The 19893-nt window shown below is 41.1% G+C and overlaps 1 protein-coding gene across 1 annotated transcript in view; it reads right to left on the minus strand.

The window, feature by feature from the left end:
- Positions 1 to 3391: 3391 nt before the first annotated feature.
- The window catches only part of MMP14 (matrix metallopeptidase 14), a 52151-nt gene continuing 35649 nt past the window's right edge, over positions 3392 to 19893 (minus strand). The window contains exons 2-10 of the mRNA XM_040354320.1: positions 14281 to 14429; positions 12571 to 12693; positions 12177 to 12484; positions 11894 to 12061; positions 11204 to 11376; positions 10987 to 11125; positions 10683 to 10833; positions 8028 to 8143; positions 3392 to 5537 (exon numbers count right to left, since the gene is read on the minus strand). Of these exons, the coding sequence (XP_040210254.1) occupies positions 5206 to 5537; positions 8028 to 8143; positions 10683 to 10833; positions 10987 to 11125; positions 11204 to 11376; positions 11894 to 12061; positions 12177 to 12484; positions 12571 to 12693; positions 14281 to 14429 (1659 nt within the window). The 3' untranslated portion in view covers positions 3392 to 5205. The remainder of the gene's footprint in view (positions 5538 to 8027; positions 8144 to 10682; positions 10834 to 10986; positions 11126 to 11203; positions 11377 to 11893; positions 12062 to 12176; positions 12485 to 12570; positions 12694 to 14280; positions 14430 to 19893) is intronic.

Raw genomic sequence — 19893 nt, forward strand, 5'->3', positions numbered from 1 at the left:
CGCAATGTCTCCTGGGAGCTTTTGTCATTCTTCCCAGGAGACATTGCGGAGGTCTGCCGCGAGTTATCGCGGGATTTAGAAAGAACTTGCGGTTTAGTAATTATGCATATGAGCGTATCATTATTTATTTTTTTTGGTGGGGGAGAGGATCTTGGGTGGGAGTTCCCACACTTTTTTCCCCAGGACTTGACCCCTGGGCACCACCAACACTTCACAATCACACTGTAGATTTGATTGCAGTTAGCACAAAAAAAAATGTTCCTTTTAATCAGACTGTAGTAGCTGATGTTTTAGAGATGGACTGTTGAGTATTTATCCATACTTTATTATTTTTGTTTTCTTTATCTATACATCCCATTTCTTCATAAAAAATCTATTCAGATATTTTCCTGTGGCTGGTGTTAAGCCTCGTACACACGACCGAGTTTCTCGGCAAAAACCAGCAAGAAACTTGCTGGGATTTTTATTTTTGCCGAGGATACCGGTCGTGTGTACATTTTTCGACGAGGAAACTGTTGAGGATCCCGTCGAGCCAAAAAGAGAGCATGTCTTCTTTTTCCTCGACGGGAATGGAGAAACTTGCCTTGTCGAGTTCCTCGACAGCCTAACAAGGAACTCGACGAGGAAAACTACGTGTTTCGCCCGTCGAGTTCCTCGGCCGTGTGTACGAGGCTTCAGAATATAATAGATCAGCGGGGAAGATTCCCCCATCCACATTGATTGTGTGAATTGGAGAATTACGAGTTCCTCGGTCGTGTGTACAAGGTTTTAGACTTACCAATCAACAAGTTTTGTGGCTGTATTTGCAGTATTTATCCAGCTGACTTTCTGTCCGAGGGAAGCTTCAAAACTTTGCATATAGAAATACAAATGGATAGACAAGCACCTACGTAGATTCGTAATATCTTGTAGAGTGCTTGAACGACAACCTGGCTGCTCCAACTAGTTTAAGCCAGCCAGCCATTCATGGATTGAAATTTCGATCCATGCATGGGCACTGAGGTTGCACAGAAGTTGATCTACCTATTCAGTTCTGTACAATTGTCCCAGCATGATCAGTGCTGCAGGCTATAGCCTGCAATGCTGGTCGGTGTCTTCTAATGGCAGGGAAATCCCCCGCTGTCAGGCCTCGTATACACGACCAAGTTTCTCTGCAAAAACCAGCAAGAAACTTGCTGGGATTTTTTTTTGCGGTCGTGTGTACATTTTTCGCAGAGGAAACTGTCGAGGATCCCGTCGAGCCAAAAAGAGAGCATGTCTTCCTTTTCCTCGACGGGAATGGAGAAACTTGCCTTGTCGAGATCCTCGACAGCCTAACAAGGAATTTGACGAGCAAAACGATGTGTTTCGCCCGTCGAGTTCCTCGGCCGTGTGTACGAGGCTTCAGAATATAATAGATCAGCGGGGAAGATTCCCCCATCCACATTGATTGTGTGAATTGGAGAATTACGTCAGTTTTTTTTTCTTGTTCAATCAATTTGACTCATCTATGGGCTGTTTTAGTCTCTGGAAAGCTGCATAAGCTTTAAGCATAAATAAATAAATACAATAGTCCCCCAGATTTCAGTGGAGTTAACACGTCTTGTAAATTCTCTTCCATTGTGCCACTGCAAAGTTTTAAACCCTGTGTGGGCTTTATACAAGTGTGGGTTCTATCATCTGTACTGCTATATATATGTGTGCGTCCCCACTGCCCTCCTCTGTAGCGATTAAACACTTTCCTATTAAGTCTTAACAAAGTGGCATTTTAAATCTTTAACCCATGATAAAGAGCCAACCAGTGTTTGGTAATTAAGTCATATTATGCATACTTAACCCCACATCCCACATAAATCCTTCTAAGGGCCTATTGACACTTGCAGATTAGTAATACAGTTTACGTGAAACATTTACCAGCCATCCGAGATGGCCGATCAGCATGCTACATCCTCCTCATGAAGCTATTCCTAACTTGTTTGACCCAAAATAATATTCTGCCTCAATCCTAGTAACCGCTGTATATTGCGTGGGTTTATAGCTTGTTTATAGTTGTAGCCTCCGCACTGCGCTTATAATTGCTAGGGGAGCGAAGTGTCATTTGGGAAATAGTCTACCACTTCCGCAAATGGGGTTCTTCGCAAAGGCCACCGCATGCCGAAAATTGGACAAACCGCTTCCCAGTAAGCTACTGCAGTGCTTTTCAGCTCAGTGTTATATTGCACACCAGAAGTACAGAAAGTCAGAGCTATAACTTAAATGGATTTTCCATATAGTACAGGGAAAGAATTCCTGGAAAGATTGATTTCTTCGCAACACTAAGCCCAAGTCTTAAGGTCTCAGAGGAGACTGACATCATTTTTAGACAGAATATAAGATATTCATCTATTCGTTTCCTCTACCTTCTGCAAATTTATTAAGTTCAAACATTTTTGCATATAGCCTTAAAGCACAGCAGAATACAATACAAATTTCATATTAAGGTAAAATGCACAAATCTAATTTTTTTTTTCCTGAAAAAACCTGCCCAGACAAAAATGCGCACTAGATGACAATTCTGATGCATTATTGTATGTTTATCCCATAGTCCCTTTATACATTTTAAAAATGTGAATCACTTTACTGCATTGATCACTTGCAGTAACAGTAAAAAACATGAAAAAACACAGTCAGGCCTCGTACACACGACCGAGTTTCTCGGCAAAAACCAGCAAGAAACTTGCTGGGAGATATTTCTTTGCCGAGGAAACCGGTCGTGTGTACATTTTCGTAGAGGAAACTCGACGAGCCAAAAAGAGAGCAAGTTCTCTATTTCCTCGACGGGAATGGAGAAACTTGCCTTTTCGAGTTTCTCGACAGCCTGAGAAGGAACTCGACGAGGAAAACGATGTGTTTCGCCCGTCGAGGTCCTCGGTCGTGTGTACGAGGCTTCATTTATAGGCCAGTAAAAGGCCATTTGTGATGCAAAATGTGTGAAATATGTGGCGTTAAAATTGGATTCGAAGATTACCAAAAATCATAAGTATAGGAAACACAAAGAGCACAATTCAGGAAAATATAAAATGTATGAAGGTGTTATGGATTGCTTAATACTCAAATAAAATGACTATTTCTATTTGTGCACGTATATTTACACATGAAATTAGGCCAGGTGAAGATACTCACTCGTACAGAGACTTGTCTGCATCCAAAACAAAGGTATGATGGTCACTCAACCAAATGTTAAAGGTTTCACAATTGGTTAAAATTTACTACGTCGTGTATGTGAGATAAATGAACACAGATAAAGCTCTGTTTTTAATTGTTTTTATATTTCTAATATTTAAAAAAAAACATAGGTCCATAACAAATAGTTTCTGGTAGATTTTTTTAAAAAAAGACTTCAGGAAATAATAAAATAAAAACCACAATTTTGTCCACATGAGAGAAGCTTTAATTAATTCCATTTGGTAGATCTCCCATACCCCTCCACGCACATATTAACATAAGGGAATGATGCACATTTTAGGTTTGAGGTTACAGGTGATATAAGGCACTTGGGGGTTAGGTTAGAAAGGGCACATGCTTCTCTTTGCCCCTATAATCTTGTGCAAGCCCTGACCCCAAGCTCCATGCTTGGAGGGGAGGGGTGAAGAGGTCACCCACTCACTGCTAAAGGGACCATTGGAACAAGATTGATCCTTCTGGCAGTGGACAGGTGGGAGATGCAAAGCGGCCTGACCTGCAGGAGCTGCCTTAATATCAAATAATAATAATTATAATAATCAAATATAAACAAAAAATAAGAAGACGGGAAACAAGACAGGAAATGTGACCCCCACCCCCTGACCGTACCATGTGATTTGCCCTTCTTAACCTCACCCCGACAGAAACCTGCAGAGCTGTGAATAACTCCTTCCCTGCGCATGAGATTCACAGAGCACTGATATTTCTTTTTGTCTTTTTGTCAATTACAGGGGCACTAAGCAACCATGATTAACCCCACCACAGCCAGAGACCTGCAGAGCAATTGTTAACAATTTTTTTTTGGACTGAAATATTGTGAGCCCAGTCCTTTCTCTGACAAGAGAACTGCAAGAATCTTTCAGAGCAGTGATCAACCCCTTACATCACAGAAAGCCAACACAATGCTGCCTCTGCCAGGACCTGAAAGTAGTGACTAAACCAAGTATATATAAGCATCTATCTACATAATCTAAGTCAGATACCAGGAGAAGACCCTGAGATTGAAATGTTTTCCTTCTATACTCATAAGAATAGAGCATATAGGCATCGTAGAAGTACAATGGATGGGTTTACAGGGCATTTTTCAAGGCACTCTGGGAGTTGGGTGGCACTGACCTTAAACTTGTCCCTCTTTTTTCTCCAGGTACAGATTCCTGCTCTGCAAAAATACACTTACCTATCTCAGCTTCCTCTAGATCATATATCACAAACAGTACTTGAAATTCCAAAGGACAAACCATTATTGTCCTTGTCACACATGTTTGGTTACTATGAAAACATATTTTTTTTCTTTTTTTTTTTTCAACTTAAATTGGACCTCAGGCCCTTATATTTTACCAAATTATTATAAATGCTTTTGTTACCAAAGTCTGGAACATTGTACCCCATTACACAGCTGTGACCCAGGTTATATTCAGAAGTCAATATCTTCTTACTGACTAACAACGTCCTTCTGTTGGCTCTTAGTAAAGCTAGCTGTGCTTTTGGCAGTATGGCACAGAGGAAACAACCTTTGGACAAAAGCTCACAGACAGGGTGGTCTTCCCCCACTTGCAATTCCATTTACCCCAGCCATGATTAAGGTTCCCGCTGGGTGCTCTTAGCAAAAAACTATTCATCTTAGCAAGGGACTTTAGTGTTCTGAAAAGAATGAACACACAACTTAAGGTAATGTCTCCAGACCCTTTAAAAGGGTGTCCATCTCTGCTCTGACTCCTGCAAGTGGTGGCTATACTGAGAGCACTTCCCAACAAATTACTAATGAAAAACTACAACTTGTACCCGTGCAATAACCATTATGGAAGACATGGCTCCAGTCTGGCAATGGAGGGGTTAAATGCAATGATGTGTGCCACATAAATAGCGGCAAAGATGGTGCAAACTGCCTCTCTCCCTTCCTCCCTCCCCAGGAGGCTATTACTGCTCCCCATGAAATCTGTGTGAGGGAGGCATGGGAGGGCCAGAGAGACAGGAATGGGGGGGAGGGTCCAGATATGTGAAGTCTCACACTTTGTCCAGCAGGGATCGCTGCCAGTATAGAAGCCTTTTGGGAGTGCCATACTGCCTAAAGATAAAGACGGCCAGTCCAAGGAACAGGACACAAAGCAAAAGGAGCACTGGAACTACAACAGCTGCCATGCTTATTTCTCCGCTGGCTTCATCAACTTCAATGATTACTACTTCTCTGTCATCATCAACATCATTATCTTCAGGTTGCTTGGCGGTCCTGCAACCCATCCAGTCTTGCAGAACAGACTTGGGAAAACCAGATTCTGTCTTCAATTGCTGGTTATTAAACTTCCAGTACTTGTTACCCTTGTAGAAATAGGTAAAGGCTGCAACACATAAAAGGAAAGAGAACCTAAGAATTAAGAAATGCTACGGTAAAATAAAAAGGTTAATAAAACCCCCAAAACCCTCATCTTAAAGCATATCTAAACCCCAAAACAATTTAAGGAATAAAATAAACCTAGTTTTAAAAATGCTCCTATTCGCCTCCTAGCACCTATGCTAACTAACTTGTGTAAAAAAGATGTATATACTTACCTATTAGCAGCCTGTTTATCCGCCATGCCATGAATAAGCACTAATCCAGTGCGAAACACGTCGGCTGTTCCCTTGTTTCTATTGCTGTAACCCTGTGATGTATCTGCTGTTCGTTTAAATAAAGACAACCTCAACGGTCATTGGAGCGCGGCTATCCATTCTCTCAATTCTTATGCATGTCTACTGCACTGCCAGCACCCACGGTATCCTGATTTAGCCTGTGATTGCATAGTTGACCCACCTGGAGCGGTGATTTCTTCTTCTCGACCGCAGGGGAGAGCATGACAGCGGCTGGGAATGCCTGGGAGTGGTGTCACCCATAGACTGCCATGGCCCACCCGTTGTCGGCGGTCCCTCCTCTCCCCTGCAGTCACCGCTGACTGACACATGGCAGCCAAAGCAGGCTGAAAATAGGTATGTGTACATATTTTTCTTACTCAGGTTAGTCAGCCTATATGTTAGAAGGGGGGGGGGGGAGTCTTTTTAAGAAATGTACGTTTTAGGCTGGAATTCCACTTCAGTATATGGCAGCTTACCAGTCCTTAGGTGTGCTAGTTACATTTGTTTCCCTTTTCATGCTGATAACATTTTCAAAACTTGCCAAAAAGGCACTGAACTTTCTGGGAGATTAAAAGTCTTGCCCTTGTGAAAACCATGGCATCCTCCATTCATACAGTGGAGAAATGAGTGTAGACATGATGGGATGAAGTGTGTTATTAGAAGATGAAAGTAAAGGACAAAAGGGCTAAAAATGAATGCAGCCATCACATATGAGGACTTGTAAGTTGAAATATATTAAATTCTTGTTTTCGTTTTAGATAAGCTATAAACTAGCCAAACATACTAGAGGGTGGTTGAATGTACAGGAAAACCCAAACCATGGGCATCTGTGTCAGCCAGCACTTCCCTTAACATTAACTATCACATTTATGGCTATTGAGAGATGGGGGGAGGCATGAACAGCAAGTATTTTTGGTTCTTTCCATAAGATTCTTGCCTTGAATTGGGGCTTTTCAGGTGCCAGTTAAGATATAAGAAACCACATAAAATTATTTTAACCTTTAAGTCCATTAAAACTAGTTAATTAATCCTTAAAACACACATTTACAAGCCTCTTTAAGGCTGTTGATAATACAGTTTTTACTATCCAGAATATAGAGACTATCAGACAACAGATACATCTATTCCTTCACAACGTACCCCGATTACCCTCACCCCTCAGCATCTTATATTCACCTCTAACAAAGCGTTATATAATAATTGTAGTGTCTTTAATGCTGGTAAAATGGTGTAGTTCTGGCGAATACAACATGTTTCATGGATTATTACACGAACCCCGATTACCTTCACCCTTCAGCATCTTATATTCATCTCTAACAAAGTGTTAGGTAATAATTGTAGTGTCTTTAAGGCTGGTCAAATGGCTTGTCAATGTTTAATGGATTATTAGACCAACGTCATCAAAATCTGTGAAGGATAATATTGCAGCCTCGGTTGAGCGATCAACCAAGTATAAAGAGACCTCCACCTCATCAAACCAGCCCCCTGGAAGGAGAGCAAACCAGATCCCACTAGCAAGGGGTTCAGACATCAGCAAGTCACGTGTGGCACGGGAGACAAAAGACTCAAGATTTATAATAGACAAAAACTTTTGGAAACAACAAGAGGCATGTGCTGTGTTACCCAGCTTTACTTTTTGTGTTAGACACCTCTGATGTGGCTTATCAAGGAGTAAACAATATCTTTTTGAGAAAATGTTCTTACCCCGTCTCAACTATTACGTGCACTGACCCTGGAACTAGTTATGGAAATAAGTTTAAAAGTACTAACTGACAGTACTAACTGACATGAAATGTAACTCAGGAACTGTTGGATTGGGCTACAATATTGTGTGTATGGGCAGAGACTGACAATGCCAACAAGCCCTGCCAAGGGGAATGAGAGATTAGATGGGTTTGAAAACTTGACTTCAAATTCTGATGCCACTTGTGTCTTGCGGCCTCTCCTTCCCACTCCCCCTTGAGTCAGATAAACCTAAACTTACATGTTTATGGAGTGCTCTACAGATCCTGTCCTTTAATGTCTATAGACATATGCAGTGAATTCAACATTGTCACAAAGTCAGTCAGGGCTCTTAAACATTAGAGAATGTAGTATGTTCAAAACTCTCAGGATAAACCACCATTTTAACATGGTATATTCAAATGTTTTTTTTACATGTGCGAATACATGACAAACCAATTAATTCCTCTTAACTTGTAAGAATATGTCTTCCTTACCTCCATCACTTCCCATAAATGCTCCTCGAACAGAATCAGGGATCCCTTCCCATACTTTAATACTCTTTGGGTAATCAGAATCTACAGCCCTCATCTCATCATTAAACCGATAGTACCTGAAAGAAACAAGAGACAAAATATGTGAATAACACCTCAAAATATTTCTAATTGCAAAGCTGTGTTTTGTCTATGCAGAGCTTTAATGTCCCTCCACCAAAGCATCATACTGTATACTCACCTTTTTTTAACTTATCCGTTGCTTTTTTTTAGGGAAAAATACCTGGAATATCTGGGTATGGGGTAGCGTATGACTAACTCTATGTTACTGCCATTAGAGCTCTACCAGTGCTGGTGGTTGGTGATTGGGTCAGCACTGCCAAATGTGAATAGGTAAAGTCCTCAGCCCTGGTAAATCTGTAATTGCAGCAACATGAAGCTTACACCAAGATGTTTTTCTTATTCATTCCCAGAATCTGAACAGAGGGGTGGGGAAGCAAAGGAATGGTATATGCTGATGGCCTGAAGGGTTAGTAAAACTCATTTGTTGCTTTGCCCTGCATGGTCAAAGCACAGGTTTTAACTTAAAGGGACACTAAGGCCGCGTACACACGGTCGATCCATCCGATGAGAATGGTCCGACGGACCTTTTTCATCGGTTCACCGCTGAAGCAGACCGATGGTCAGATGTGTGTACACACCATCAGTTCAAAAACCGATCGGGTCACAACGCGGTGACGTAAAACACACGACGTGCTGAAAAAAACGAAGTTCAATGCTTCCAAGCATGCGTCGACTTGATTCTGAGCATGCGCAGGTTTTGAACCGATGCTTTTGTGTACTAACCATCGGTTTTGACCGATGGTCAGCCGTCCATCGGTTCGATTTTAAAGCAAGCTCTCAAATTTTTGTCCGAAGGACAACAGACCAATGGGCCGTACACACGGTCGGTTTGGACCGATGAAACTGGACTTCAGGCCGTTTTCATCGGTTTGGACCGACCGTGTGTACACGGCCTAAAGGTTCAGTTTTTTTTATTTTTAAATAACAAACATGTTATACTTACCTCCTCTGTGCAGTTGTTTTTGCACAAGGTGGCCCCGATCCTTCTCTTCTGGGGTCCCTCTTGGCTCCTCCCCGCATTGAGTTAACCCGTCGGAGAAGCAATTGTGTGGGCACGCTCCTGTGTCCTGCTGCTGCTTTCAAAGACACAGACAGCAGGACTTGGCACCGCCCCCCCGACACCCGCGTCATTGGATTTGATTGACAGCAGCGGGAGCCAATGGCTGCTCTGCTATCAATCTATCTAATCAAGAGCCAAGACACTGGCCAGTGGAGGGTGTGCATGTCTCCGGCATGGAAAAGAACAGGCTCAGGTGAGTAAAATGGGGGGGCTGGTGCACTACAATAGGTTTTTCATCTCAATGAATAGAATGCATTGGGGTGAAAAAACTGGGAGGGTTTACAACCCCTTTAAAGGGTTATACAAAAACAAACACACATACTCACCTCAATGCTGCAGCTTAGCTGTGTTGCTGCAGCTCTCCCACATCAGCTCTAAAACCAAGAACTGAGCGATCACATGACCACTGATCATTCAGTTATTGGTCTTCTCGAAGCGTGGAGCAGTGACTGTCAGTCATCACCCTCCACTGTGCTCCTCCAGTTCTCACTGGAGTGCCGGGGTAGGAGAAGGGCGGGCAACCAGCTATCAACCAGGCAGCCGGGTGAAACCTGACAATATCCTTTCAGAGCCCACAAGAGAAATATGACAAAAAAGCTTTGGCCATACTTGTCGTTTAAATAATAATAAATAATTATGCAAAAATAAGTTAACCTATAAATTATTTTAAAAAGTCAGCTAGTTTAATTTCGTAAACTCTGTCTTTATAATGAATTGTCAACTAATATTTAGTATGCAGGCTTACAGCGGAAATGCCTGCTGTGTAAGCTTATAAACAACAATGGGAAGTTTGAAAGGCTTACAGGCGAGAGTGAGCTTCAGTCTGGGCATCAACAGCATAGTAGTATTCAGTTAAAGTCAATAGAAACCTGCACAGTTATGCCCTGTACACACGATCGGTTTATCCGATGCAAACGGGTTGGGTTTTTTCATCAGATATCCGATGAAGCTGACTTTCATCAGTCTTGCCTACACACCATCAGTTAAAAAAACGTTTGTGTCAGAACGTGGTGACGTAAAACACAACGACGTGCAGAGAAAAATGAAGTTCAATGCTTCCGAGCATGCGTCGACTTGATTCTGAGCATGCGTGGATTTTTGACCGATGGATTTCCCCACAGACGATCATTTTTTTTCTATCGGTTTTTTAACCATTAGATAATTTTAAAACAGGTTCTAAGTTTTTTCACCGATGAGAAAAAAAACGATGGGGCCCACACACGAACCAATCGTGTATACGCGGCATTACAGTATAGGCTCTAAAAAGTGTAGTCACCTTGAGTATGTTATCCAGTCGTCATAACTGGTCATAAAACATGATCATTCCTTTAGAAATCTTTTGGCATTGGCATGTAAAAGATCTTCTACATCTTCTTGTGTGGAATTAGCTGTTTGCCAGTTGTCTTTTTAATTTAGACATTAGTAAAAGAAATGTCCTATTTCTCCTCCCTTTTCAATCCACAAAAATCACTTACTTGCTTCCTCTGAAGAAATAGGTCATTCCGTTTGGCATCCAGTACAGGGCAGCATCAATTCTATCAGTTGGTAATCCCCGACCCATTTCTTTTAATGTTCTGGGGTATCCAGGCTCAAGAATTGCTTCATCAAATACCCAGTATTTATCCCCTGAACACACACAAAAAAAAGACATAAAAAATAATGATAAATACAAATATCTTAAAATGATTATAACATGATATGTGTCTTGTTTTTATTATTAATTGATAGTTAATAATTTTTTAATTAAATGCAAAAAAATCCATACTATTAATTAATTACCCTTGAAGAATACAAATTTTCCATCTTTTCGTTCAAATGCCGAATTTATTGAGTTTGGGAGCCCACGCCAAAAGTGTCCAATGGGCAGTGGGTAACCATCCATTACACGATTATTGCGCACACGCCAGAACCATTTATCCTGCAGAGATATTTTATTTAAATCAAGAGATAGATGATAACCTATTCTTTAAATGAAGAAAGATTGCTAACCACAAACCTTAAACACAAACATCTCCCCTCTCAACACAGCAACGGTGTCAAAATTGCCTTGACAGATATCTGGTCCGTATGGAGGAACATCTGGATCATCAGGGACATCTGGGCGGTATCGTGGAGTAGGCTGAGGTGCACGTGTGGGACGTGGTGAGCGCGTTGGTGGTTCTCCATGGCCTAAGTGGAAAGTCAGTAACTTAGTAAGCTTAGTTATCCCCGTCACCCCAGTCACCTATATAGAAAGTGACTTTCATAGACATTTGAACTTGGCCAGCAGGGACCTGCCAAATTTTGATCCGTTAGTGGCCGTCCCTGAAGGCGATCGGTAGATTAACTTCTGCTGAATGAGCAAGTTGGAAAATGTTTGTCGATCAGCATATTCTGACAGGGCTGGGTCTTGCTGTCTGAATACAATGTCCCAGTGGGGGGGGGGGGTTGGGCATTTTTCCACCCACCTGGTTTGGGTGGCTGAACCAAAAATGCTAACCAACTATGGCCACTTTAACTTTCGGACAAAACATAGGAGGAAACCAATCTTTAAATTATGTACATGTTCTATTGATTTATGCGTAATTGTAAACATTCATATATTGTTTATATACAGTATATGGATTCCTAAAATGCTATTCAACTAATATATATTTTGAAATAGCTTGTAGTATTTCATTTAACTGTGCTGTCTCAAGCCACTTACCACTTCCATATATCTGCTGAACTCCTCTACGGTCATCATCTGGTAGTTGAAAGTTCTGGGTGTCCATCCACTGATAAAATGGGGCCATGATTGCCGATGGATCATTGGAATGTTCTAATCCCAGCGCATGTCCCAGTTCATGAACAGCCACAAGAAACAGATCATTGCCTAGGTAAACAGAAGTATTAACATTTGTATTACTGATATCACTGATTCCTTTTTAATCTGTTTATCCTCCATGTTGTATAAACATTGCTCGTTCTGAGTGTGACTTTGTGCTTACCATCTAAATCATCATTTCTGGATGTCCATGGCTCTGCAGAATCAAAGTGAGTGTCTCCTCCAATACCTGGCCCAGGAAAGTATGCATGTGCCAAAAAGCCCCCTTCTCCATCAAAAGGGGTACTGTCCCCATGGAACCCCTCAGCAAAGAAGATCATGATGTCAGCATGCTTTGCATGTCCATCTTTAATGTCCACGTATCGAACTTCACTGAAGTGCAGTGGAGTTACTGCTTGCCAAACAGCAAAGGCTCTCCGGATGGCTTGATATGTCTCATATTCGCCAACTTTAGGTGTGTAGTTCTGTATGCTGGGAGAAAACAAGCGTTATACTAAAAGTAAGGCTGAAATGTTAATATAAACATATTCTCCTTCTAAATATATGTTTTGATATACCAGTAAGTGATGTCCTTGTGATGCCATTTTAGACCCTGCATGGCATATCTTTTCCTCCTCACGTTGGCTTTGATTTCAGCACCAAATTTATCTGGGACACCGCAGCGTGGCTTTTTCATAGCCCTAAAGATAACCAGGTTTAGTATGTAAGAATAAATATAACATTGTCATTATGCACACTTGAATGCTTCTAGATGCTTGATATACACTGCCACCATGTGAGAAGCACAAGAAATAATGTATGTTTGAGGCATGCCAAACATGTGTCTCTATAACAAATATATCATACACAAACATTTATTTGTATTATGTATATACATTATGTTTTACATTTATTATCAACAACAATAATAACAATATAGACCTGGGCAGTGGCGTACTAAGTGGGAGACGGGGGGCAGGCCCGCGCCCAGGTGCCACACACTGGCCGGCGCCCCCCCCCCCTCGGCAACTGAAGACAGCGGAGACAGCACCGCGGGTTTAAACAGCAGCACCAAGCGATGACAGGACACACGTGGAGAGCCCGAGGTAGTGGCTTTGCAGGGGGAGTATTGCGAGCTGCACCCAAGCCAGTCGGCACACCCGGGACCCGGCGCAACAATCCCATTCTCTCTTTCCCTCCGTGGTCGCAGCTCTGATTAGTCTCTGCAGCGGCTTTCACAGCCGAGCACAGTGAAGCCGCCTCCCCCTCCTCCTTTATGTCTACACAGTGCTGTGCATGCAGGAGGAGGGGGAGCCTGGAGAAAATGTTATGATGTTCCAGTAACCGGTACAAGTTGTACCGGTCATATGTATACATTGATTAATGTGTATATTTTGCTTTTTTGGAATGCTGACACAAGACTAATTATGCATGATTGACAAAGTAAGGCCCGAAGCGCGAGAAAATAAAATGAAAGATAGTGCAGGGCCGGCATGACAGTGTGAGAAGGGAAAGCAACTACGGGGTTAAGGACTGTAGGTGGAGAATGGGGGAAAGATGGATTGGTTGAGGCAACAGGATGAAGAGGGGTTTGTGGTACTTAGTTAAGGGATAGCTGGGGTCTTTTGGACAGCAGAGAGGGGACAGGTGACAAGCAGGCAGTTTGCCACCCACCCTCCCTGTGTTTTGTTTGGTTGGTTTGCTTTATCTCTTTGCAGGTGCAATATGAGCAAAGGACGTCTTTGGCAGCTGATCGTGTGGTTGGTCTTTTGACGGTGGAAGAAAATTCAGTTGAGATGGAAGTGTGGGGGGCTCATCGGTGGTCGGTGGTATGTGCCTCTCTGGTGTATTCCAGTTACTAAGGTTAGCTGGAATACGGTAATGGTTGCACTGCGGGTGTGGGTTGTCACCGAGCTGGTGTGTCACGGCTGGAGGCCTGGTATGGTAAAGGTCCCGCAGTGTTACAAGTGGAACAAGTTGCAATTCTGGGTGCCATCATAAGACCAACAGGCTTATAAGTTGTTTTTGTTCATAAAAAGGCTATAGCCATTTGTACTCCAATTCATGTGAGGTCTCATTAATTTAGTTAGTAGCAAGGGGGATGGTGAGTACTCATGTTCAGGCAGACACAAAACAAGGTGGGACTTATCTAAACTGGTCATGTAAACTAGATAAATAAAATGATTGGATCAGATTCCCACTATGTGCATGTTTGTGGTTAACACTAATATGTATTTATTTATTTTAACAAATTGTGCTGAGTATACATTTAGAGAAAGATAACATACCTTTCTGTGTCACTGTCCATCTTCCCTGTCACTGGCAACCCATAGAACCTCTGCATAGCAGAAATGGCTTCAGACATAGACTGTGGGGAGCGTAATGTGTGAGTTCTGAGGTCACCTGGAGGCAGATAGCCATACTGCTGTAGCCAGCCCTGTGGATACAAAAAAACACGAATCCAAATCAGGATATGATATCACACACTTAAATCTATATACAAAATATAGAATTGTAATAATGTTATTATGTAGCACCCAAATAAACAAAGTTTATTACTACTGACTTATTTCTGACCTATGAGAGCTTAATGTGGGCAAACATATTATAACAGGCATTTATATAGCGCTGACAATTTATGCCACGCTTTACACACTGTGCATTCACATCAGTCCACATCAGTCCTTGTCCTCAATGAACTTACAAGATATCTCACATGCATGCATACACACACGCACACATATTAGGGCCAATTTAGACAAGAGCTGATTAACCTACCAGCTTGTCTTTGGAATGTGGAAGGAAACCGGAGTACGTGGAGAAAACCCACGAATACCTAGAGGAAACCTACGCAAGCACAGGGCGAACAAAAATTCCACGTAGATAAGGAACTCCAGTGCTGCAAGACAGAGTGGCTAACCACTAAGCCACTGTGTTGCTCAACATATTTTTTTTGTATGATTTCTCATAATTAACAGAAAAGGGATTAAATTGTCACCTGTAACATAATAGAACATTTAAATCTGTTGTGTGTTTTGTGAAAATAGTGCTGTGCAAGGGCATGCTTCTTTGTTTATCACAACCGTGCTTTTAAATCCAAGCTCACTAAAGCCATGGGGCTTGAAGCTGATTCTCTTGGATGCAGATATGCAGCAATGAAAGAATGGAACACTTTTTGGCAAGCCAAAGGAAAGATTTTTTTCTGTTTGGCAGGGAGTGCTATATGGACTCCACAGGCAGGGAAAAAAAGACTGCTGCACAGCTGTTAATGTGAGGTCAGCGAGCTCACTCCCGCCTTACAAATCTGGAAGAGGGTGTGCATGAATAAGGAAATAAAACAGCACACCCAATCAGCTCCTGATTCTTTGTTCTGTTTCTGATTTCCATCTAGTTTAACTAATTGGAAAAATTCCCAGAAAGCACATAAAATGTAAACAAAGAGAACAGTGTATTTATTAGAAACATAGAGATGACCTACAGCATTTCAAACACCATCATTTTGCCAACTCCCTCTGTATAGTCAATCCATCTAATACCATAAGACCAACATAGTCAACCTGTAGCCAGTATTCTATTAAGGAACAACTCCAACGTACTCTGTCAGCTAGCGTGTCTCTATATATGCATGGCCCTATTTGTAAAATTGATTCCTGTGGGCCAGTGTCTTGGGCAATAGCTTGGTGTGTGTGTGGGGGTCACCCTCAGTGGGAATACATGACCCATAGTGATGCACTCCATTGGCAACAGTACATACCCAAGTGCCAAGTCAAATCTCTCTTTATCTCTCAGAGTGTGGCTTACAGTTGACCTAAACCCTCTGATCTCCTTGATCTTCTCTCCTCATGAAAGGCCTGACTGTGCTGTTGGTTGTTGACAGCACAACCTGATACACCACATAGTGCCCACACCACCCAGATCCAGGTTTTTTAAGTAAACATGTGCATGGAGTAAAGAGGAAGTGGAAATCTACTAATCCCATTTGTCAACTACCACAGAAGTAGGAGTCATTCCCCGTACACACGTGCAGGTTTTCCGACGGGAAGGTTTCCCGTTGGAAATCCCAAGGGGAAAGCCGAGAACCTGTTCGGCAGTCTTTCCCCCTACACACGGCCGGTTTTCCCAACATGAAAAAGGAAAACTGCCAAATTCCGCCGGTTTTACCGGCAGAAAAAAACAGAGCTGGTTCTCTTTTTTTGTCCGGTGGTTTTTGGGCAGTTTTCCCATCGGAAAAACTGCTAGGAGCATAAACACGGCTGGGATTCCTGGCCAAAAGCTCTCCTCGCAGTTTTCCCGTCGGAAAAACTGCTAGGAGCATAAACACGGCTGGGATTCCTGGCCAAAAGCTCTCCTCGCAGTTTTCCCGTCGGGAAAACCGGCTATGTGTTCGAGGTTTGAGTCACAAATTTTTACACTGACAACTGCTACAATATATGGAAACTGTTCTGAAGAAAGTATTTTTCTTCCTTTTGATTTGGGCTGTGAAGTTGGCTATAAATGCAATACCTACAAAAAGAAAACATGACTACTTACAAAGAAGGAGATACAAAGATGGCCACTACAGAAAATAGTTGTGATGGATTGGATAAAAAAGGTTGACCAGAGGTTTCAAAATGGGATGATGTAAAGTATGGAGGGGTGATAAATTGCTTGGATATAGAAGAAAAGTGATAGATACAAAAGATAGAGTAGTTGGTGGCTAATAGCTGCAAATTGCAGTTGTAGCTGGCTTATGGCTATCAGCCACAAAAGAGGGAAAGGGTTGGTTTGGCTATGGTAAGGAGTGATGGATTGACTGAAACAGTAGGTGATGAATGGTTTATGGTTATAATAAATCTATTGTATTGTATACATCTGAGCACATGGCTGCTATCCAGTACATGCTTGATTTTTCCCTTTTTGTTATATTATGAATACTGGAACATAATCTTGCAGTGATTGATTATGGGCTCCAATTTATGCCAATTTATAGTTTCTTTGTAATGTTGTATGTATTATGTTATATAATTGAGAACTATAAATTTCATTATTTGCTGGACAGCTGGCATCTATAAGTGATATGTCAGTAAATTGCAAGGTTAAATACATTCATATTGATTGCTATTTTCTACGCTTGTCTTGCATTTTTTTACTTTCCAGCGCCGGATCACATAGTTTGAACTAAGTCTCACTCACATGCTCATACCTCATGGTATGAATATAGAGGATTGAAGCCCTGTCATATTTCACCGATTTTAGGTTTGAATCAGTAACCATGTGGTCATAGGTGTGCGCAGCCTATAGCATTAGGGTGTTCACCCCAAATGTATTAAAACATGGACAGTGTTAGTAGGGCAGTGGATGGTGTCAGTAGAGCAGCGGATGGTGTCAGTTGTTTTTTTATTAATTAATTTTTTAATTTATCTTTTACAATTCTTTTAGGAGCTACATTAAGGGGATTTGGTGAAATGTCAGCAGGGGGAATCTGCCTGCACAGGTTGATTAGGGTGTGCCCAGGCACACCCCCTGCGCACGCCTATGCACGTGGTGGGTGGAGGGGAACAGAAAAGTGGGTTTAATAATACATTGCTTGGTATAAAGGGGTGTTATAGTGAGGTTATGGATATGACGACACTTGTAATTCCAATACAGCTTGCAGGCCCAATGGTACTCTATCCCTGCTATGGAACAATGCTTTTGGATTTTGCACGTGAGCCTTCTAATGCCTTTAAAGGTAATTGAAAACTGGGCACAGCTTAAACATTTAAGGTGATGTTTAAAAAATCACTTCTCTAGTACACATTTATCTTTGAAACATGGTGTGCAAACCAAAAAATTATCTGAAAATATTGTTTAGTTTGGCACTCCATGGAGAAAAGTGTTGACAGCTGTGCATTTTGAGCAGTATATTCATTAAAATAAAGCTGCCTTATTAAACCATGTACTTCGGTCTTTAATCCACAAATAATGAGAAACATCAGATGTGGAGGCTCTCTCTTATTTGAAGTGGGAACATTGAGAATTCTAAAGGCACACACTTTGCTGTACCTGCTGTTGTGACTGTCTAAGAGACTGTTTGAGAGCAGCTTAAAAGACACGTAACTTGAGTGGGTTCACAAAAATGCATTTATCGTTCTTGATGGCTTCAATATCATTCTAAAAAAGATTGCTAAAAAACATATCAGTCCTAATATAAGTTGCACAATGGTAAGTAGAGCAGTCATTACAGACTACAGTTCAGTTCACCTTATTTGACATCGGAAGAGTACCGGAAGAGTGGAGAAAACAATCTGAAGATGTAAAAGACGCCAGAGAAGGATGGGAAGTGGATGTCAGCTCCACTTTGAGCCAATGTTATTCTGTATATGTACCGTAGATTTTACTTGGCAAGACTACCTGTAATATTCTTACTGTTTGCAGTATAATTATTAGTCATCTAATGGTGACAGTTGAGTCTTCTTTTTTAATTTTTTTACTAATAATGGAATATTTTATTTATTTTTTCAATGGCAATTAAGTCTTTGTTCAACTACATTTCATAACAGGCTTACAGAATCGCTAGGTGCAGCTGTAAGTTAAAACCACATTTCTTTTTTTTTTTTCTCTCATTTTAGGCAAAGTGGGTGAGGCAGGGAAATCAAACCTAATTGTAATACAATGTGAGCACACAATTGAAAAAAAATAAGTTGTAACAGCTGTTATATTCAATCCTGAACTCACATATCATTATGACAAAAACTACCACCAGAATCACTTTTAATCACTACAATGTTGGCCATTTTAATTCCTTAATTTTATACACAAAGTAACCATGACACTTAAAGTTCAGAAACGTTGAAAGTAGTTTTTAAAACATCTACATGTTAATAACCAATGCAGTGATAATGCATTTAACAATTCTTGTTCATAGTACAATATTATCAATTGGCATTATGTGCTTTTCCAGGGAGCTGACAATAGTCTCTAGGTGAATTTCCAAGAAAATTACAGTAATGGAGGCCAGGTCACTTTAGGTTCCATATTAGATATATTGGCTATTGGCTAATGTCATTGATGAATACTAATGTGTATAGCAATGTTGTAAAAAAAAAAAGCTCTTACCAGCTACCTTGAACAACAGTGAAGACTTCAATTTGACTAAAAGGGTGACATAAATTTCAGCAGCTCACTGTATAAGAGTTAATGGATCTAGACTAATGAGCCTTTACGTCATCTCTATTCATCCTTAACCCCCAAGGCCAGCAGCTTTTTGTGAATGGAAAATTATCTCTAATATCCACAATATTCCAAAAACAGGGAAACATTATCTAAGCATAATAACCATAAAAGAACACAGGTTCAAAAATGGCTCATGGACAAATATGAATCTCCTTTACTTAGAAAATATCTAAAAAATAAATAAAAAAATTGATATACCGTAGCTGAAAAAAAAGGTGAAAATGAGAACCAAAAAGCATGCAATTCTACATAAATATGCACATTGAATGTGATGTGTTTATTAGAGCTGCAGGCCCAATCTGGAAATGCAAAAGCACAAGATCACCATGCCCAGTAATAATTCTATGGGTCATTTACAAGTCTGAATGATAAGTCCACAGGAAGGACATGGAAAACCATGACCTATATGGAAAACATACTCTTGGCAGTTTTGTGCAAAGTAGAACTGGGACCTCCCTGATAAGGTGGATGATAAGATGATTAAGAACCCCTGTGGTTTTGAATAGCGGTAATAGAGTAATGTAGTGTAAACCACAGAGGATATCACTGCTGACCACACCTGAAAATGTTAGCTCTCTGGCTGTCTTCCTGACTTTCTAGCTTGATACTTTGACCAAGAAAAAGTATGCACATAAGAACATAAGTATTAAAGTCCATCTTCAGATTGAGCACATGTAAAAAAAACTCCTTGGCAGCTTTAAAAACAA

This window comes from Rana temporaria, chromosome 1, assembly GCF_905171775.1.
Source record: "Rana temporaria chromosome 1, aRanTem1.1, whole genome shotgun sequence".
NCBI classification, from domain to species: domain Eukaryota; kingdom Metazoa; phylum Chordata; class Amphibia; order Anura; family Ranidae; genus Rana; species Rana temporaria.